The following is a 23,539-nucleotide window of genomic DNA, read 5'->3' on the forward strand; positions in this document are numbered from 1 at the left end:
CCGGAAGTAGTTGAGATTTGAGTGAGCTGTGGGTAGAGTTTTGGCATAACTGGGGAGTGGCTGGGTGGATCAGAGGTGTGACTATGTGTAGGCTTTTATTTCACTGGGACTCCCCATTTTAATGGCCATACTTGAAAAAATGTGCTTGGCCAATTAGGTCAAACAACTGGACAAACATTGGATAATAACAGATGCCCTTTGTCAGCCCAACAAAATGGCAATACAGTCTTTGCCTGACAGATTTTCTAAAAGATATCTAGTCAGTTCTTTACATTGCATCATTGGGTTCTAGAGTGATTCCAACCTAGACACTCTCTGTATTGAGCTTTTGTTCTCCCCGTGTCTGTGTGGGTTTCCTCGCTGTACCCTGGTAACCAGTCATGCTCTAAAATCATACAAGCAGGCTAATTAGCTCCTGATAAAATTGACCATAGTAAATGTGAAAGGGACTAGATTGTGAACTCCACTGGGGCAGGGAATGATGTAAATCAGGGCTGTCCAACTGGCGGCCCGCGACCCCCCCTCATGTGGCCCTTCACATCAAAGTCTGCCTGCTGTGTTTTCTTACCATATGTAAGATTTAAAAGGTATCACTACAGACATTAACTGGCCCCTGCATTGTCTAAACCTCAAATTCAGACTAATCCCCAGTATTGTTCACACCTGTGATCCCCCTGTATTGTTCACACTTGTGACACCTCTATTGTTCACACCCCTAAAGCCCTGTACTGTTCACACCTGAGACCCAGACTGAAACTGACACATTGTTCACCTGTTCACACTTTATACAAAATGCTAATCGGGCACCAGCACTGTGTCACTGTATGTAGTACATATTAGACTGGTCCTGATTCCTGTCTCCTGCTCTGTTCTGCCTTCCCTATGCTCCCTGTGTGTGTCATACTTTGGTATTTGTTCTGGGGGTTTGTTAGCATTTGAAAATGATTGTTAGTGGCCCCTAAAGTGTTTAATCATATGCTGGGGTACTGTATTATACACATGGGAGGAGGAGGCATATGGATTTATTGGTATGTCTTAATATGACTTAGCCTTTTTCACATATGAGTGACATCCTTGCCAGGGCAGGCACAAGGTAGTTTGACACCCTAGGCAAGAGCTTCACTCAGTGCCCCCCTGTCCTGCATTACCATTTCCCTCCTTACCATGATGGTTTTTAAATAAAGAGAGCAAGAAAGTGTACAATACTTTCATTTATATTACAGCCCCCTGTACCTGCACCAGCAGCCATCCATCATACAGCCCTCCTGCAGCCATCAAAATACCCCCAATCTTTACCTGCGTCAGCAGCAGCCAAAAATAAATCTGATCACATCATATTGCCCCCAAGTATTTATGTACCTGTGCCAGCGCCCAGCCCAGCAGCAACAGCAAACATATGGGCCCCAAATCTGTACCTGGCTGTGCCAGCAGGAAACTTTACACTTTACAGTAATAGAAAGAATGTCTTCAGTTCACTGCAACTGTGCAGGGCTGAGAGCAGCGAGAGCCACACCAAGCAGGCCGCCAGCTCTCTGCACATCGCGGTGCACCGCACAGAAGGAGCTATTACTTGCCGGCAAAGGGGAGAAGGTGAAGAGATGGATTCCACCCAACTGGGTGACCATGATTACTGAAACAAATTGTTAAATAAACGCTTGAAAAAAGTGCGCCCCTCAATGATGGCGCCCTAGACAGCCGCCTACTCTGCCTACCCCTAGTTCTGGCCCTGATCCCTGCAGTGAGCACCAACCAATTGGTTTTTTGGTGTGCTATTAATGTGGACATGGTCTTGCGGTAACATGGGTGTGGTCTAAAAACAGGGAGTGGCTAACACTGACCATGTAGATTGGAAAAATTCTGGCCCTCGGTACCATAGAAGTTGGACAGCACTGATGTAAATGATAGTTTGTTAAAGCGATGAGGAAGCATGCTAGCACTGTATAAATAAATGTTACTAAATAAAGTAACACAAAATAAAATAATTTAATAACAAATATCACTGGCCTAAACACGACCAATTCGACATCGGTAAAGGTGCAAAATATATATATTAAGATATAAGCTGTGTTTTGGTTAATTCCTGTACATTTCCTCACATTACCTCTAACCTCACATTTGTGTAACTGCACATAACATGCCTCTGCTCTCTTGTGGTGCCCCCTGGCAGCCCTGCTACTGCTTAGACCTGTTTTCCAAGGCTCCTGACTTCATACTGCCATAGAGACAGGCTTCTAGACATCACGTTATCTGTGCAGAATGGTGTATTAACCAGAGCCGACAAGCCGCAGATCACGTATGAGCTCAAATAAATCACAGCACTGCTGCTAGATTTTACCAACCCATTCTGACCTCAATTTTTATGCTTATTAAGCAATTTCTACAGTAAATTTAACTCACACTGAAAGCATACGCTCTGCCAAACGTATGTAAATGCCCCTATTTGAATCCTATCAGCTCTCTGACCGTAAATTTACAGAATAAACAGGAAAGGAAGTAGAGAAGCAAGACCACCAGGCACTGCAGGAAGATTGCAGCCTCAAATGTATGTAGTTAGGGATATCTAGTTTGCAACTCTCCAGCTGTTGTTGAACTACAATTCTCAGGATCCCCATGGGAAATGGTACTGAACAACAGTTCAGTTCAGTGCCAGCTGGGATCTCTTGTGCATATACTTACAATACCTAATAATTGTTGCCATAATTTGTGTTTATACTAATATACAGCATCTTAGAGTTGTCATAAGACTTGTGCTCAGGATTTGAGAATACTTATGCTCATATAATTTTAAGGCATCCCTCTACAAAGGCGTGAGGGTGGTTTAAATCACTGGTGCTTGTAATTGCTAAAAATAAAATAGCTACTGTGCAAAGTATAATGGACAAGAGGGTGCAAGTTCTAAGCTTGTTATCTGCAAATCCAATACTATTTTGTATGCTAACTAGAGGATTTGACATATTGGATGGCACTTGATATCCAATAATAATGAGAAATGCCAAAACTTGGGTCCAAAACTAAGGGAATGCTGTGCTTACTAACGCAGCTTAAAGGGATACTGTCATGTTTCAAAATGAATCAGTTAATAGTGCTGCTCCAGCAGAATTCTGCTCTGAAATCCATTTCTCAAAAGAGCAAACAGATTTTTTTATTTTCAATTTTGAAATCCGACATGGGGCTAGACATATTGTCAATTTCCCAGCTGCCCCAGGTCATGTGACTTACATACATAGTTACATAGTTAAATCGGGTTGAAAAAAGACAAAGTCCATCAAGTCCAACCCCTCCAAATGAAAACCCAGCATCCATACACACACACCCCTCCCTACTTTCATACAAATTCTATATACCATACCTATATTAACTATAGAGTTTAGTATCACAATAGCCTTTGATATTATGTCTGTCCAAAAAATCATCGAAGCCATTCTTAAAGGCATTAACTGAATCAGCTATCACAACATCACCCGGCAGTGCATTCCACAACCTCACTGTCCTCACTGTGAAGAACCCACTACGTTGCTTCAAATGAAAGTTCTTTTCTTCTAGTCTAAAGGGGTGGCCTCTGGTACGGTGATCCACTTTATGGGTAAAAAGGTCCCCTGCTATTTGTCTATAATGTCCTCTAATGTACTTGTAAAGTGTAATCATGTCCCCTCGCAAGTGCCTTTTTTCCAGAGAAAACAACCCCAACCTTGACAGTCTCCCCTCATAATTTAAGTCTTCCATCCCTCTAACCAATTTAGTTGCACGTCTCTGCACTCACTCCAGCTCATTTATATCCCTCTTAAGGACTGGAGTCCAAAAATGCACTGCATACTCCAGATGAGGCCTTACCAGGGACCTATAAAGAGGCATAATTATGTTTTCATCCCTTGCGTCAATGCCCTTTTTTATGCAAGACAGAACTTTATTTGCTTTAGTAGCCAGAGAATGACACTGCCCAGAATTAGACAACGTGACTTGTGCTCTGATAAACTTCAATCACTCTTTACTGCTGTACTGCAAGTTGGAGGGATATCACCCCCCTCTCTTTTCCCCCCCAGCAGCCAAACAAAAGAACAATGGGAAGGTAACCAGATAGCAGCTCCCTAACACAAGATAACAGCTGCCTGGTAGATCTAAGAACAACACTCAATAGTAAAAACCCATGTCCCACTGAGACACATTCAGTTACATTGAGAAGGAAAAACAGCAGCCTGCCAGAAAGCATTTCTCTCCTAAAGTGCAGGCACAAGTCACATGACCAGGGGCAGCTGGGAAATTGACAAAATGTCTAGCCCCATGCCAGATTTCAAAATTGAATATAAAAAAAATCTGTTTGCTCTTTTGAGAAATGGATTTCAGTGCAGAATTCTGCTGGAGTAGCACTATTAACTGATGCGTTTTGAAAAAAACATGTTTTCCGATAACAGGATCCCTTTAATATGGGAACCCTGGAATTAGCACTGCCTTTGAGGTGGTGGTAGCTCCAAGATTTCCTTGCTTCAATAGGCACACTTGTGCATGATTCTTCCAAACCAAATGAATGGGCACAATGGAGTTTTTTTGCAAGTACCCTGAAGCGTGGGGAGTATTTTTAGTGCAAAGTAAGTTCCACAGCTTTGTCCATTTTAGGGCACACTGCGGCTACTGTGCTAAATGAGCACATAGTTTAAAATAATATAGTTTAACTAGTGTTAAAAACAGTTGCTCCTGTAAAAAAGAAAAAAAATAACATTTCTGTTTGATGACAGATTTACAGTGAGCTGCAAAAGTGTCTTATGTTACGTTATTCAGTGTAACCCTTTACTGCAAAAGGGGAAATTACTGTGTGATGACAACATTTAAATGTGCAATTTAACAACACTTGTTCAACAAATTTCCTGCTAAAAAGTAAATTAACTATTACGGCAATTTAATATTTTTTCGGTATTTAAAAATAATGGAGTTAGCTTTAATGACTTTTGTTTTCACTTTTCATGATAATTGATGGCATTGATGAAACACACATTTAGTGGAGGGGATGGGTGTAATGTTTTGCTCATGCCCCAGACTGCTTTTTAAATGAGACCTAAATGGGACCTGTTAGTGCTGTATCAAAGGAACAGCAAATTCAAAAATTGTCTTGAGATCATGGCATAAAACCCTATGAAACGGAAAAAGTAGATAACTTGCCAAATGAAAGATTTCAAAATGTAATTCCCAGGAGAAAATAACATTACTGTACCCTGGAAATAAAGACTTTGGAAAGAAAGATAAACCTTTGAATTCTGTGCACAGAGGAACGTTCAGAGTATTTATTATGCGCCATCAGTACATAGATCAAGAAAACAGAGGTCTATTTCTAATCAGACTGATGTAAATTGAGGTTGGTGCCCCAGTAAACACGTTCATTTATATGTATTAATGGAGGCTGTTTGCCAAACGCAGCTAGATACTTCATTTTAATCATTCCTTCGCTCAGACAATTTGAATATTAACTTAGCAAAGTGACTTTTGTGTCATTTATAGAAGCTGTCTAATAGCAACCCATGAATGCAATAATAACGCTAACTGTGAAAATGAAATAGTGGAGTGTTAACAGGATAAGTTTTATACCCCCTAAATTTAAATCAAGTCATATGGTGCAAGACAGGGAGAAAATGAATGTCAACCATTTGGGCATAACTATGGGAAAATTACAGGGTTAAGACAACTATACTACAAATGCCTATTTAAAGGGAAAGTTAAAATGTAGGGATTAGTAACAACTGCTAATGATAGCAGCTGTTAGTAGCTTATATTTCTATTAGACACTGCCTGTATCATTTGAGCTATGGGTTGTTCAGAGAAGTTTTAAAAAGTTAATGAGATAAGCACAAGCTGTAATCAACAGTTCTTCATTTATGCCACATACACATATCCACTTTTCAAGGTACTTAAAGAAGAAGGAAAATAATTTTTACAGGAGGTGCCAAAATGTAAGGAACCCCCCAACCCAGTGATTCTAATTGTTTACTTCAAACCCTGGGCCAGTGCTCCTGTTTGCAGGTAGTACCCCGGTCAGTTTTCTACACTGACCGGGGTACTACTGTAATAGATTCACATTGCATTCTCTTCCTGTTCTTGGACATTCTGTATTGGCTCTGTTTCTAAGCTTAGCTTAGAAATAAAAGGCCAGTTCTCTACTGTATATTTGCACCTGGACCGGGATGTAAAGAAGGTCCAAGAACAGGCAGAAGATTGTGGTGTGATGCTCCTACAGTAGTACCTTGGGAGGAACACTGGCCAAAGGTCAGGGTAAACTATTATAATCCCTGGTGCATACCCACTGGTTATGCATTCTTTCTCCTTTAAATCCTACTTAAAATGTATGGAGTCTATAGCAGTCGATATAACATCACATGCACTTATGTGGGTGCAGCCGTTTCATCTGAGTTCGGAAGTGGACTAGCAGTAAAGCCTAAATAATTGATATTATACTAAGCTTTATACATCGCTGATATATTCCGCAGCCTACCCTGCCATAGTAGAAATTACAAGTACCAAATGCATTTACACCCAGTAGAGAAGAGTCAATTACCCTGCCTGTATGTTTCTGTAATGAAGGAAGAAACTGAAATACCTGAAGGAAACCCACATCAGCAGGGGGAGAAGATACAAAGTCTTATAATCTCAGACTAGCCAATGATCCATTCTGTTACACAAAGATTCACTGACTGAATCTTCCAAGATACTTTGGTGTTATTTGGGAGCATGAACATATTGAAAATAAAATACATATTTCCACTAAGAGTTGGGTATCCAGATTATGCCTTACATGAGCAGTATTTGGCCAGCTATAGTTGTCATTCTAACATGTTAGAAACCACTGTCTTTGGCCATACACGGACAGATAAAGCTGCCGATATCGGTCGTTTGGACTGATTTGACAGCTTATCTGCCCGTGTATGGGGGTTCCGACGGGTCTTCGATATCTGGCCACGATATCGATCGTGAAGGTTGGATTTTTAACTGGCCGACCCTTCGGAGCCATACGACCGAACATTCGAATTACCCCCGATATAGCCATGCCGTTAGTGGCATATCGGGGAAAGATCCGCTCGTTTGGCGATGTTGCCAAACGAGCGGATCTTTGAGTCTATGGCCACCTTTAGAGAGTTGTTAGAGGATAATTGCCCCGTTTGCTCAGGGCCATTATCTATTATATCATCAGGTGCTATCCCTGAAAATGTTCTTTAGAGCCGCAACTTTTTAAGGGATCAATTTAATTATGAAAGGTGATGACATTTTTCAGCAATTTTTGAGTCCATTCAAATGTTTTGCACCAAGGTCATTACATATTGTAGTCCTGACACCAAATTGCAGCATGTACAGAGGTTTTAAAACATACTTCTACATTAAATCAGCAACTCCTTACAGATTATGCTATTGCAATACATACTGTATGAACCAAGATCTCTGTATTGGCTGACCTTGGAAAGGGGCCATTCATACATGTACAGCTATGTTTTGGTAATCACTCCCTCTTAAACTCCAGTGACGCCACTGAGGAGGCAGGTAAGGCATTTATGGCAAGTAGGCCTCAAAGACGCTACACTGGAAATAAAATGTAACTGATAAATATGCAAACATATCATTAACATTGTTAACAATTGTGAGATAAAATGAATCAGGGATGTCCAATCATCAGCACACCACTTAATGGTAGTTTACCTGCATGACCTTCTGCTGAATCTCATCTAGCTGAGTACGCTTGCTGCGCTGTCGGCAGACCTCTTGATACCGTGTATACTGCTCGCGAAGGGAATCAAGTAACTTCATGACCTGAGGCTGAGCCAGAAGCTCATCATCCATCGGAGACCAAGAAACTCCTCCATCGGAACCATTAAAACGGCGTTGCTGCAGTTCTGATAACAGCTCATGACCTGGAGAGATTGAATTGAGGACTTGAGAAAAAAGTGAACACGGAAAAAAAAAATATATATATATATATATATTTGCATATATATATATATATATATATATATATATATATATATATATATATATATACATATATATATACATATACATATACATATACATATACATATACACATACACATACACATACACATACACATACACATACACATACACATACACATACACATACACATACACATACACATACACATACACATACACATATATATATATATATATATATATATATATATATATATATATGCAAAAAGAATTGGATAGTGCACCTTAATTCTGTTAAAAATTTAATTTCTATTTTATTACAGTTATTACAGAGGGGAAAAAATATATATAAATGCAAAAAAATTGGATAGTGCACCTTAATTCTGTTAAAAAATGAATTTCTATTTTATTACAGAGGGGTTTTTTTTCTGTTTCCATGAACAAGGCAGTTTCAGTAGCATGTAAACCATGTTTCTCTGCTGTTACTGTCTCCTTCCCAGTCAGGATATCAGAGAATAGGAGGACAAAGCAAATTAATATAACCACATATGTACTCCACTTATCTATTGCTAAGCCCAAGAATACAAGGCATTATTTCCCAGCTGTTTACAGGACCCTAATTATGATCATTGAATTTCATATGGAAAAAACACCTACCTGTCTGTAAAACAGTCTCTGGGTCAACAGACGGGAGATAATTAAAATCCACTGACCTTGAAATAAAAAGAAGATTATAAATTACAGCAGTAACAGCTTTAAAAGCACAGTATAATATCTATGAACACAAAGTTGTACCGCTTACTACCTGATAGTGAATGCAAAAATTTTTTAAATTTCAATATATTAGGCAGCAAATTCTGAAAATGAAATTGCAGGAAAACTATATGTCTTGTCCAGCTGATAGCACTGGTGAATGGCGGGGATTTTATTCCCAGAATTCCAACTCTATACACAGTGTGCCACCAAAGTACCCAAAAAATTCAAGCATGTATACAAGAAATTTTTTGAAACAGCTGCTCTGACACCTAATTCAAGTCCAAAGAATCAGAAATGTAGAACAAATATAGGATTTTAGTAAATGGTGTAAAACTTCCCCCACCTATTTCAGATTATCATTATGTATGATTATTCCCTGCATTTGGTGGAGGTAATATATATATGGATGTTCCATATGGCCCACCACAACATAATCTGACCCTGCTCAGAATTGAACCAGACACAAAACCTTGAGAAAGGCTGAGGTCGGGAAAGACTTTGATTGTACAAATACAGCTCTGTAGGCCACACTACAGCAAGGGTTCGCCACCTGGAAGCATGCAAGCTTGTTGAGACACGAGATATAAATAATGCTTGACTTTCCCAAGGTTCTACTGACAATTCTCTTGTTATCTCCCTATACATGTAGTATAATGGATTGTTTACCCACTACATTAAATGTAATTTACAGCTGAAACAGCAAATTTGAGCTATTATATGACCTACATAAGTTGGTTACCCACAAAGCAAGTGCTTTATTAAATTTAGTCAAATATGACCGAAAATGTGTGTAGGCCCTGTCACAAGTGAGAACAAATCTGGCAAATCAAACTCCAGTATTCGCTAACTACAAGAGAAATTCTCATTATCACTTTGATGGATTAGAGGGCAATTGACTGAAATGGAACTGGACTGGCCAACCCTTTCATTTTGTGTTCATTTCTCAGACTGGCGTACTGTGGCCATCATTGTTTATTACCAAAAAATATTAGGAATTTAGGAAACTCCAGATAACAACAAACATTATTTATCTACTCGATGAACTGTCACAGGAAAGTTAACAGAACTGTAGTTAATAGCAAGGACCTAATTGCTCTATCCAGTTCAACAATGATATGCACAACATTATGTTACTATCTTGCCTACAGTATTTCCCCATAGCTTGAAAGGCCTCTCGCAGCAATTATGGTTTGAGATGTGTCTATTATACAACCCACATCCCAAATGGCCAAACACAGCAACCAAAATTGCATTATTTAAATATTTTATCTTTGTTTGCCTTTAGGAGGCAGGAACAAACGAGGCCCCAGTTCACACCTGTTGCTGAATGGCTTATACATGCAAACACCATGGAGATGATGGAGTGTGAACAGTTAATTAAACAGAACAAGTTAGAATCATTAAAAATAAATATGCCCAATTGGTATAAGACTACTGGGTACTGGTTTAAAGAGATAAGGACACCTGAAATTAAAAGTTTTTTAAAAATATAATAACATTGTCTTTGCATGGGCTTTAACGTTCTGTCATAAAAGCACTTCCATCAGGGGATGCTACATTTGTGTTGCAGTAGTCTGATAGCAAACATGTTGGTAAATGTGTTATGCAAATTGCACATTCCAGGGTACATTTCAGCGAACACCACAGATCTTTTTCCTACTTCTCCTTCCTTTGTGCGGAAGCACATGTACAGTAGAATGAAAAGCCGGCCTTTGCTTTCTATTGCACATATGTTGCCTGGGGGCAATGAAGAAAGAAGCAGCAGAAGAAGAGAATGGCTCTGCAGTGCTCTCTAAAAAGTGCCTTGGGCCAGGACAGTTTTTTGCTAAAAGGAGCATCGATTCAGGGTATCATGTAAGTGATTGCGATCACTGGGGGTGCCTACCGAGACTGATTCCTTCTCTTTTAAGTTCACAACATAGGTCAACTTGGAACTTTTCTTTTCCATGTTCCTCTGCACTAAGCTGCAAAGATGGCAGCCCAAATTCGAAGGGATCTAAGTGCATTTAGCATTTGTTTACCACACGCCTGTTCTTCCCCTCCCCCCTCCAATTGTAATCACTACTCTGCTGTGTCTGAGGATTTGGGGTGATGATTCTGTTCAGTGCATCTTATTAAGTTAGCAGGTACAAATAATAGTGGTTGACTGGGTAAAAGGGAGGTTAATTCAGGGTGACTCCTGAAAAATACAAGAGAGATGAAGTGTCTAAATCTAATCCATCAAGTCACTGTGGAACCTGCCAATGTGCATTAAATTGGGCAATATCCACCTTGTGGAGTGCTTTGGTCACATAAACAGAAAATTGGCCTGTGTTATATCTGGCATGCAGGCCTGGATTTGGGGAAAGGCCACCAAGGCCCAGGCATAGGTTGGAAGGATTTTAGGAGGCAGCATGCTGCCCAACCACAGTCACATTGGTTCAGAAACACTGGGGATGCGGCATGAGATAAAATAGTCTCAGTAGTGCTGGCATGATGGAAGTAGCATTCCCTTGCGAGTTTTACTTGGCCTGGCCTTGTTCTCTGCTTTAGAGCTTTATCCTACATAACTGATAAGCCACAAATGTTGATTTACTGGAGTGAGGTTTGTATGAACAACATTACAAAAATCTTATTTAAAAAGATTGTCGTCTAAGCAAATATTGCTTTGTATTTAGCATAATTGCATAGAACCAAAAAAAGATATTGTGTGTAAAGCCTTTTCATTTGTTAGAGTTATTTTTCATCACTCATTATTGTCACTTGACGGTGTCCTTTTTTTCATGCAAGAACAATGGGACTGTCACTTGAAATGTAAAATGGCTAGTTTCCAACAGCTCCTGCCGGCATCATATAGAGAATGCATAAACTCTGACAGTACCATTATGGTGAGCGAAGCACAAGGCGGGAACAATAAGTCAATTTCACAAACCAAGCCACACACCTCTCCTTCTCGTTCTGGCTTCCCTTATCGCTTCCATTGTTGATAACAGCAAGCTCGTCCAGCAGCGACGTGGATTCCTTTGTGAACTTCTCAAATACCTGAGATGCAGAAGGAAAACACTATTATCGCACACAATTGGAGAATTTGTATAAAGCAGCGCAGAGTGAATACTAATGATTTAACATGAAAAGCTTAGGTCACACATAAGTAAAAACTCTTTTTAACAAATGTCATTAAATGTATCCTCCCAAAGAGACAAAGAATTAGTGAGGAATCTGTGTTTTGTTTTTAAAGGATAACTAAAACCTCTTAATCTTAAAATACCTTAATGTGAACCTTGGTACCTTGGTGTGAAATGCCAAATAAATGGGGGCAGAACACTCAAAGGAAAAAAAATGGAAGTGGTGTTGAATGCCAATAATGGATCGCTGTTGCATGCAGCAAAGCTGAGAATCATAGATTTAAATCAGAAGAGAATAAGGATTTGAGCGGATCTGAAATATTTTTCCTGATTTAAACCCATCTTGTTGGACAGCTATCAGCTGGATCAAAAAATTGGATCAGCACCTTTCCATTCTTTCCTATGATTCTCATGGGCAGTTGCATACACAATGTAATCAACTGCAACAGCTGGAAGGAACTGAATCATGCCACAATTCGAGTTCAGTCTATCCAATTTTTAATCGCATACCCATTCATCTAATGAAGTTGCATGGCAGTCACATAGTCATGAGCCTAGTCAGATGCCAGTTTTCCTTTAAAGCACAACTTGAAACTCAGTCAAGAATTAGTCTAGACATTAAGCCATATAATATGGACTTCTGTACCTGGTAAAAGCCACCACAGCTCTTCTGCACTAATTATCTGTACTCCAAAGATACCCCCATATTTTGTCCTGTTGATTCACAGCACAAGTTGGAGTGCTTTTAGTAAATGGAGCTTAGGGACCAACTCACAATATACACTATATAAAGCAATAAAATGCGCAATATAAATCCAGATTAACATTGTGACCGCATGGAATCCAGGGCATTCTACTCCATAATTGATTATGAGCCCTGTAGCATCATGGACGTTGACTTACTTTTCTACCAATATAGTGATCATTTTGATCAAGTTCAGCTTCTCAGTAGCAAATTAGAGCAGAAGGTGATATAGACAGTTTTGAAAGCATAAACCACTGATGTTATATAGCTACTGAAACTCTGGGCTGGTACAGCATGTGCAGAATATAAAATACAGCACCTTTATTTCTAGCATTTTTTTTTTTTTTTTTATATAGTTCTTATTTACGAACCCCATGTAGCTGGATCACATAAGAGTCATATCCCATTACAAACAATTGAACTGAAGATGGGATTTCATCTCTACTGGAATCAGGATAGAAAAGCTTATTTCATATAGATGTGACTGGGGTCTGTCATATAACTTTCACAATTAAAAAGCTGAAATAGACAGAGTAGTGCAATCTATTTCTGACCACTTGATGGTACTGTTTTATTCCATATTTAGAAAATGGCATAGCAAAGCTGCTTCTTTTCCTACACTAGAAAGCCATTATGCAGAGTAGGAACCTCTTGGGCATAGAGTAAGATCATGTTCTCATACTTAAATGCCTGTTTAATGGGGAATAAATGTAAAACACAACACTATTTATAAATCTGGTATAGTTTCCCTTCATTACTGTTTATCTGTATAGAACCAACAATTTTACATAGCCCTGAATAATAACATGGAAAACATTGGCTAAAGATTAGACAGTCCAGATCATTTTTTCTACCTAAAATAAAATAAAGGCCATATCAGCAGCTTCCTTAACTGCCTGCTCAAGATCACTGGATAAAAAGCCAGTTTGCTATTAGAAGCAACACAGCTTTTGTCTGTTAATAAATATATATTGCTCATATCCATTTGTGTGGGATCTTTGTGGCTCTGGTCTATGAACTATTTTCCTCTTGGCTGTAATAATAGCATACAGCTGGCATGTCAAACCTAGAAAGAGAGGGGAGCACATCTACTTACTAGCCTTTTATTCAGCCAGTCCATATGGTCATAGGTGAGGCTTCCACCAAACTCTTCTGTCAGCTGGTTAGGCTCTATGTACCTTGTTAGTTTGTTCCCAGATACTAAGATCACCTGTGAAACAGAGGGAAACATGTATGAGTATTTCAAGTTTCTCTAGTTGCCTCACTTATTCATAGTACAGAAAAAATAAAGGCAGGAACATATATCTCTGAGGGTATGCATATTTTTATTTATAAAGTGCTACTTGAATGTGTACCTTTCAAACAGTGCATTACCCTTTAATTGCCATAAATCATAACACCAGCGCCATCAGTTGGACAAGCAAGTTAGGGAACATCCTCCAAATACAGTAGCCCAGTTTCATCACACTCCATAGAAAAACCATAGGCAGATTAATTAGATCTGATAAAATTGTGTGTGAATGTGATAGGGACATTAGATCGTAAGCTCTACTTGGGGCAGGAACTGACATAATTGGTGAACTGTAAAGGGCTGTATAAAGCATTAATGCTAAGCAAAAATAATAGCATTCAAGTGATAGTATTTTGACTATTTATGCACAAACCATAGCATTCTGGGACTACACAGCAGCTCAAGGTTAGGGAATTTAAAATCCTTGCTCTAATGGGAAAATCTTTAGTAGATAAATAAAGGTTTTGAATCTCATTGCAATCAGAAATTTATATTCCTAGGGCACGCATTTTGCAGTACAAAATCCTGTCAATCAAAGAATTTGATTAGATCCCCACTACTGGATATGGCTGACAAACCAATTCTCCATATACAGAAAATATCATCAAAATTTAAATGAATTTCATATTTTTATAGCTTTGAAAACTCAGAAGGTTCTTAGGGTGCCTTCAGATGACAATACCATTTATCCATGATGGTGGCATTTACGTGTTTAATAAAATGATATTTTAGTACAATTGAACAATTTGAAGATGCAGGTGAAAATAAGAAAGATGAATGTGACACATTTTGTGTTACAGGTTCTATAATTAGTGATGGAGAGTGTGGTCCCTAATATAGCAGTTATAACTTATGCAGAGTTAAAACTTTTCAACTATACAAGTGATACAGAAAAACAAGTGGCCTCCAAAATCTATGTGAAAAATGTGAAGACAATTTGCCAAAGACTTTTAAGGTAATGTAATTAAAAGTCAGTTTGCCTGCATCTAGCAGCCCATAGCAACCAATCAGAGGTGTGTTTGTGCTAAGCAGGAAATTCAACTTACTGATTGGCCATAGGATGGCTATTGGTTATGGGCCAATATCATTTTAAACATAGCAATAGATACAGGTTTGGAATCCATTAACTGGAAAGCCATTATCCAGAAAGCTCAAATTACAGGAAGGCCTTCTCCCACAGACTTTATTTTAATCAAATAATTCACATTTTTAAAAATTATTTAGTTTTTATCAATAATATTAAAACATTACATTTTACTTAATCCTAACAAAGACATAATTAATCTTTATTGGAGGCAAAACTTTGCTTGGAGATGGTGGGATGGTGGGTAAACAATACTTTTAACTTTGGGCCTCTTTGCAGTTGTTCATAGTGTTGCATCAAACAAGGCTTTGGCCAAGTATATCAGATATAGATATATATATATATATATATATATATATATATATATATATATATATATATATATATATATATATATATATATATATATATATATATATATATTAATGATATATATGGATATTTGGATTCTTCGAGCTAAGGGCTCAAGAGAGATAGCAGAAATATAGGATATAATAATATATAGGGATATTTGGATTTTTTTAAACTAAGGGTTCAAGAGAGAGAGCAGAAAGTATTGCTGAAACTAGGTGGCCTTGTATGATCCCTCACATAACTGACAGATTATCTACTTTGTCCACTGATATAAGTGGTTGGTCCCGGGTATAATTGTTGGAAGTCCAATAAAGAAAGTTTAAGAATCTTGATTCGAGGACACCCAACATATACCTCCAATTAAGTCAGTGATGGGTAAAAGCAAGGAAGTCATATTTTGACCTCTTGGCGTATTCAGATCATTTTTTCACTCTCTAAAAGGGGTTGTTCACCTTTGAGTTAATTTTAGTATAATGGAGAGAGTGATATTCTGAGACTTTACAATTTACAATTGGTTTTCATTTTTTATTATTTGCGGTTTTTGAGTTATTTAGCTTTTTATTCAGCAGCTCTTCAGTTTGCAATTTCAGCAGTTTGGTTGCTAGGGTCCAAATTACCCTAGCAACCATGCACAGATTTGAATAAGAGACTAGAATATTAATAGGAGAGGACCTGACTAGAAAGACGAGTAATAAAAAGTATCAATAACAACAAATGTGTAGCCTTACAGAGCATTTGTATTTTTAGATTTGAAAGCTGGAAAGAGTCAGAAAAAGAAAGCAAATAATTAAAAAAAAACTATGCAAAATAAGCATTGAAGACTAAATGAAAAGTTGTTTATAATTGGCCATTCTATAACATACTAAAAGTTAATAATAGGGTTAAAGGTGAACCAGCCCTTTAAGCCTTGGGGAAAAAAGCCCACCTACTTGGGAAGGACCACTGCAGAGTATTTTTGTAGAATCAAAGATTTGTAAGCCTGTGCAAATGTGGAATGGGTGACCAATTCAGCAGGCCTCTTTCTTTCATAGGTATATCAGTAATACTGCTCTGTTCTGTATATGCAGGGTATAATGGTTGCTTAAAAATAAATGGCAACATGAAAAGGCAATTTTATACCTTCATATACTTCCTGCACAGTTGGTTCCTAAAATAAGGCAAATTTATGACATTGCTATAGAAAGGCGGCTGTGCCACACTTTCCTGGAAACCCTGATCATGGCTGTTATTGCTCATTGTTTTTCTTTCAATTATTTCTGCATATGATTTCCTTTGCCTTCACAGGGGGGAGCATGGACGCTGTAATCACCGCACTACTGCGCCTTTGTACTCTTTTCAAAGGAGGGGAAAATGGAAAGTAGTATGGCTTCTCTGCATTCATTTGGGTGTAATAAAGTGCCAAGGGGTCAATTTACTTTACAGGACATGTGTTAATAATCGGATTGATTTTAATTGCTTTGAACTTAGAAAACAGCAGTAATTGCCTCAAACGTTTCAAGGACATGGAAAATGCGTAGGGATTTCAGTACTGCAATATAATTCACTGTGACGTCAAAACAAAAATAAAAAAATAAAAATGGACTGCATTTTAAAGCAGTTACAATGCCAAATTCCCACTAGGAATGAGCCTAGTGAATAAAAAAAGGTCTGTGACAAAATGTATTCAAATAATATGGTTCAATGACAGATCAGTTCTTCAAACCGACAAAGATCCATAGTACATTTGTGATTGGGGGCCCACCAGTAATGTATCAATAATCCAATAGTTGGTGGAGAGAAAAGGACTAAAACATAGAAATAATCTACAGGTTTGGTTGCAGTGCAAAAAGGCTGACAAACAATGGCTCTTCCCTAAGAAAAACTGCTCACCAGACTGAATGATTGTTTCTGCCAAGCAATGCCATGAAGTGAGTAACGAAGCGGTAAAATGGTTATTGGGGGCAGGATAAAATAGGATTAGCAACAAAAGAGAATACACATGTATGAGTTCATATAAATTAAACCATAGCAACTAATCTAATTTCTGTTTTAAACCACAGACTACCCTCTGGTTGCTATGGGTTACTAGACAGAAGCTTTACAGGTGTTATTACATTTTTCCAGAAATACCCTGGGCAATGGGACCTAAAAGTCCAAGAACTATGATCAGCTTTTGCGCTGCTAAAAACCAAACAGCAGCAGGAGCACTTTTCACTGTGACCAGCTCAATTACTTCTCCCTTGGAAAATGAATAATGCTCATTGAAATGAAAAATTATATTTTCTCTTAAAGGAACAGTTTATATTGCAACAGCTTCCTGTCTGTAGTTGATGTAATAACTCCATATACAACACACCCTCCAGACCGTAATGCATAGGCATCGCTGAACTAGGAATACTGTATATATCTATGGCAAGTTGACATTGGGTAGAGAGGGCGATACAAAATTCCTGTGAGGCAGAAATAGACAGAACACAGTACAAAGAAAACACCAGAAAGGTGCAAGGCATTATTTTACTTTGCCATTATTTGACACAGGTAGGAAAAAAAAATCGTCATAGTCTGCATCTATGTACCTAACGATTACTGCCAAACCACAACAGCCCCAGAACTGTTCTAACTTTTTAAAATCATAAACCCAGTGCTATTTAGTTTGTAATGTTTAGCATAGCAATTTTAAATGTTACCCACTCTTAAAACTTAATGTAAAACTGCTCTCCTAAGCACTTTTGCAATTTACATTATTAATTGTCTTAGATTTCATGATATTAGCATTTTTTATACTGCTAATATCATGAAGGTAGAGCACCCCCTACTTATCTGTCAGGCAGAAAAGCAAAAGCTTTATTTACTGATGCAGAAAGCATCTACTGACACCCCTCTATTTGGCTCTGTAGTGCAGTCAGTAGCATAACGGGCCCCCGCCAGAAAATCTTCAGAGGGTCCCGGCGCGCATAGCTGCCCCACTTGCTATAGAAGAAGCAGACGCTGTGGTGCTGGTCCCCCTGTTTCCCGGGCCCCTGCACAACCGCATGGTCTGCATCCTCTATAGTTATGCCACAGTTTGCATTAATACCTGAAACGTCTGCCATTCTGTCAAGTTCCCCATCCAGACAGAACAATAAGGGTTGCTTACATAAAAAATGTTAAAATTTTACATTGATATAAGGGTGGATATATGTCCTCTTTAATATTTTTATTATATATATATATATATATATATATATATAAGAAATCATTACTGTTATTGATATGAAAAACTAGGCTAATATTTGTCCTTTCCATATTGAAAAAAAAGCAGTGAGACATAGAGCAAAGGGAAGCCCAGAATTGTAGAATCTATGCATGACATGACTGTATTTTATAGTGATATGTATGTAGATTCTACATTGTGTGGCATTAGTAGGGTTGAAATCAGGGGTTTGCTTAAACCAGGAAAACACTGAACAATATAATTTAAAGCAGGAGGTATTAATACCCACTGCAGCACAGACCATCCTAAACCATGCCACTACTCTTCTTAATATAATAAAGAGCCAGGAACATAAACAAGTGAAATAGACAATGAATGAGAGCTTAGCTGCTGCTGTAATTTGCCTTTACTAGTCTCACATGGGCTGTTGAAAATGCCCAGTATACGCTGGAAGTATTTGCTAGACATGGCTGCTTTAGTCTGTTTGTTTGCACTGATTTACTGCAGTGTTACCATGATCCTTCAGAAAACAAGGTTCAGTCATCCGATAAGTAACAGGAGCTCAAAGGAATTTATTTCCAATTTCTCTACTACGCTGTAATTCAAGAATTGTAATGTGAAAGACAATATAGTTGCCTTAGCAAGAGCCAAAGATATTATTATTGTGGGAATAAAAGAGAGTTGGAGGGGAATAGGAAATAAAAAAAGCGTTTCTGTGTCTGTGGTTAAAGTGAATTTAATGGGGATAAGTTTTTCTCAAAACATTTTATAACTTTCTTATAAAACATGTCTGTGCTGGTATAGGATTTCATATCCGGAAAACAGTAGCTTGTATTTGATGGTAACAATTCTATAGGGTTTATTTAATGTTTAAATGATTTTCAGCAGACTTAAATTAAGGTATGGTGATCCAAATCCAACTGAAAGACCCCTTATCTGGAAATCCTCTAAGGACATCATGAATTCCTGGGTGTGACAGGTTAGTTTAATGGGTACCTATCACCAAAATAATACAGCCCACACACTGGATATGAACACAATAGTATTTTCCGGTGCAGGAGGCAGTATGGGCTCCAGGTAAAGGGGGGGGGGCAGAACTTGATTGGGGGATATTCTTTAGAAAATCTCGATAGGCTGTTTTGTTTCAAGAGGATCAAACCAGGGGCATCATTTTCCAACAGTACACCACCAAAATATGATTTTTTTTCCAATGGATGCCTATTTTAACTATTATTGTATATTTAAAAATATACAGGTAAAAAGCCAGTTAAGTTTCATCATCCTCACTGTTTTCTACTTGTAGCCAAGTCAACCCAGTTGTATACTGTTGCTGGCATTTCTCAGTTGCAGCTTCAGCTCTTACTATGCATGCTCCCTAACTTGAAGTTTAAGGGCTCTTACAGACGAGCGTTTGAAGCTGCATGCCCCTGCGTTCCGGTTTTATGCGTTCAGCCGCAGGGGAGCACAGGAGTAGACGCATTCAGTTTTTTTCAATGGGGCTGTACTCACACAGGCGCATGTAGGCGCCGAACGCAGGAGAAAAATGCAACATGTTGCGTCTCAACCTGCGTTTGTAGCCTACATGCGCCTGCGTAAGTACAGCCCCATTGAAAAAAACTGAATGTGTCTACTCCTGTGCTCCCCTGCGGCTGAATGCATAAAACCAGACAGCTTCAAACGCTTCAAACGCTCGTCTGTATGAGCCCTTACAAAAGTCTTTTATAGAGCAATTATGATAATTTCACACCTGTGTTGCCTGGATTTCTCAACCTGCAGCTTCAGCCCTTACTGAGAATGCTTACTGAAAAAGTTTGCTAAAGTCTATTACAGAGCAACTGTTACCATTTGATACAGTAGTTGCTCGTATGTCTTAGTTCCTGTTGAGAACAGTCAGAATGTAATGACTCCAAAAATCCTCAACCATACCTAAATTAAAAAAAGCAACTGAAAGAAGTCATTTGTGGTTTATTATTTGAAACCAATAACTTTTGTAAGTAAACTACTTCCTTTAAAGTCAAAATGCAAAAATTGCATTATTAAAGGGGCAGTATGCCCCCTTTGTTCACCATGAGGGCAATGAATAGGTCTTGTGCTGAAAAAAATTCTTACCTATTGTTTTAATTACAAAACATATATTGGGAATACATACTCTGCCTTGCAGTGGTTAGATTCTAGCAAGGGCACTATCTATAAGGAATTTGCATGCTGTCTCTGTACGTACTTGGGACCTTAGTCTGTAAGCAGAGACTAATGTGTATGATGTATAATCTCTGTACAACACTGTGTAAATGTGTTGGTGATGCATAACTAAAAGATATATAATAATGAGTACATTTTTAGAGCTAAACAGTGCTAAGAGGTAACTTGACAATAATAAATGATGAGCAACACAATTATAATCAATAACTAAAATATAAACCTATATATAAAACTGAAAGGATCTTCCTTAATATATACCATAAAACCCATTGACATGGAGTCAATGATCTTTTAAGATAAAGGACTGAAAATTGGTTCAACTGATGATAGGATCCTAACACACAGACTGAAAAAAACCCAGTTATCAACAGAAAACACATGCCTGTTGAAGTTTGAATATAAATGTCATTTTAGCAGTATCCTGCTTGGTAGAGTGCTCTCTTTTCTACTGTCATTGGTAGTATTTTCAAGGTGGGTGCCTTTGAAAGGATGGTATTTTTAGTTTGCTGGAGATACTCTATTTTGTTGTTATTTATATACCAATGAAATATTCCAAAGTACTTTACAGAGATTATACTTCATTCACAACGTACTACTCTACTCTGTTGTACACATAAAATCCCTCCTCAATTCTGTTTCAGAGTAGTATATTTCACATTGGCTAAAGCATAGTGATGATTTGGGCAGGAAACCCATTCAAATGTAATGCAATTCATGTTTCCTGAAAATCATGCAGATTGCAAAAAGTTCAGAAATGCAGTGTGTATTCTGTATAAATAGAAATGCAACATTTAGATATTATAGTTTTTTAATGTTCTTCTTGGACAAGAAGAAGCATACTGTACCTCAAAACCCAATCTGTCCTTTTCCTTCCAAAAACAAAAATGGGTGACCTTCTTATCCCAAAACTCATCTGGTTTTACCACACAAACCAGCGAAACTTCAGCTGGAACAACATTCTGAAATATAACAAAAAAAGGTGTTAAAGGTATTTCAAAGAGTCATTTCAAAAGAGTGACATTCAGGAAAAGGGAAACTTAAGGGCAGGCTGTGGGGATTTTATCAATCCATTTTAACATTTACAGGAAATTCACTAAGGGATTTACTAGGCTTCTCTCAATTCCTTATCTATATGCAATGACATACATCTTAAACCAAGCCAGCATTACAGGAAGACGTTTACATCAGACAAAATCAAAGCTAAAAATCAAACTCACAGATTGTCGTTTAGGGTCATAACACAGGCAAAATTGTGTAACAGTTTACAGAGGTAAAACACCTATGCAAATAAATCTAATAACATGCAATTATATTTAAATATGTTTTAATTATAATATATATATATATATATATATATATATATATATATATATATATATATATATATATATATATATATATATATATATATATATATACACACACACACACACACACACATATATTTTTTTTATATAATTATATATTTTTTTGAATTATATAAAAATAGGAGCACTTAAGTTATCAAAGTTAATGAAGTTATTGGTGGTTATCAACATTTCGGGTCTGAGGACAAGGACCTGCTTGGGACTGAAATTTTTTGTAACATTTTGTGTAATATGTTCGTTTGCACTTTGTATCATTTACTGTGTGTTAATTTGAAGTAGAATATATTATATATCTTACAGAAACAGCCTCTTTCAACTTCTTTGATTTACTATTACATTTTACATATTCACGCTACAGACCTTGTGTATTCAGATCACCTCCCAATAAATATTTGTGCTGTTCAGTTTCTGCCTGTCCAATAAAAATAAGCTTTTTAAAACAAAATTCCCTCTAGATTCTAAAAAGCTGCATGTAGGGTTGGCAACTGGCTGGTATTTCACTGACCTAACCAGTAAGGGCTAAACTCCATGGGAGATTTTGTAGGATGATGTTGGATCGACAAAACACATTCTACGAGTCAGATGTAGACACATGATGGGTCAATATATAATGGGACGGATACAAAAATCTGATGGTGTCCGATTCAACTTTTTTTCCCATTGAAATACATTGACTGTCTGATGTAGATGCATGAACAAACCATCCAACTTTATCTGATCCGACTTTAAATTGAACTGTAGGGAGGGGGGTCATATTTAGTAGAATCCTACAAATTTTGTGATGTTGCGTGGTGTTGTATGGCAAGATCAGATAAAATCTGACCTCCAAAATCTGATCAGCCAGATACAGACTGATTTGCCAGTTTATGTGGCCATATATTTCCAAAAATTAACCATATATCTATTGATCAGGTCTGAAAATCCCACAGGGGAAGCAACACAAACACATAATGAAAGCCCTTGCTCTACAGACCTGCATATGTCCATCATATAAAAATCTGATTGCTGTCTAGGGTTGCCACCTAGATGGTAGTTTACTGACCTAGCTGGTAAAAAATACTTGCCAAGGCTTATGAATAAGTTAAGTTATTTAGTTAGTAGCCATTTGTAATAAGCTGGAAATAAAAGTTCAGCCACGGGCCCGCCCCTTGAGATTGCAATCACCCAGAACCTAGCAAAAACATACCTTCTCTCTCTACCCCGATCCTCCTTGAACCGGCATGACATCATTGCTCACCCCATTTTGTCATTGCTCTCCCCCCTTTGACATCACAGACCACCCCTTTACCCCCCCCACTTGTGTGTGTACATGGGACATTGTACTTGTGTGGGATCACAAATATAAATTTGGGAATTTTCGAGTATAGCAGAGGGCATTTCTTAATGTTAATGAAGTGGTGAATTTAACTACAAAACTTCCACCAGGAATTAAGAGTTTCTTACACAGCTTCAAGTGCTGGAAACTAAGGTGCCATTTTCTCCTCAAATCTAATTCGGACCACATGAACTTTATTGTTGCTATGAATTGTAACTGAATGAAC

General features: G+C 37.8%; 1 protein-coding gene across 1 annotated transcript in view; it reads right to left on the reverse strand.

The window, feature by feature from the left end:
- The window catches only part of sestd1.L (SEC14 and spectrin domain containing 1 L homeolog), a gene marked incomplete at its 5' end in the record, with an annotated part of 101,349 nt that overhangs the window by 23,217 nt on the left and 54,593 nt on the right, over window positions 1-23,539 (reverse strand). Inside the window, 5 exon segments of the mRNA NM_001092417.1 lie at window positions 7,672-7,883; window positions 8,584-8,639; window positions 11,606-11,703; window positions 13,628-13,741; window positions 21,477-21,590. Coding sequence (NP_001085886.1) covers window positions 7,672-7,883; window positions 8,584-8,639; window positions 11,606-11,703; window positions 13,628-13,741; window positions 21,477-21,590 — 594 coding nt within the window.

Source organism: Xenopus laevis, chromosome 9_10L (genome assembly GCF_017654675.1).
Source record: "Xenopus laevis strain J_2021 chromosome 9_10L, Xenopus_laevis_v10.1, whole genome shotgun sequence".
NCBI classification, from domain to species: domain Eukaryota; kingdom Metazoa; phylum Chordata; class Amphibia; order Anura; family Pipidae; genus Xenopus; species Xenopus laevis.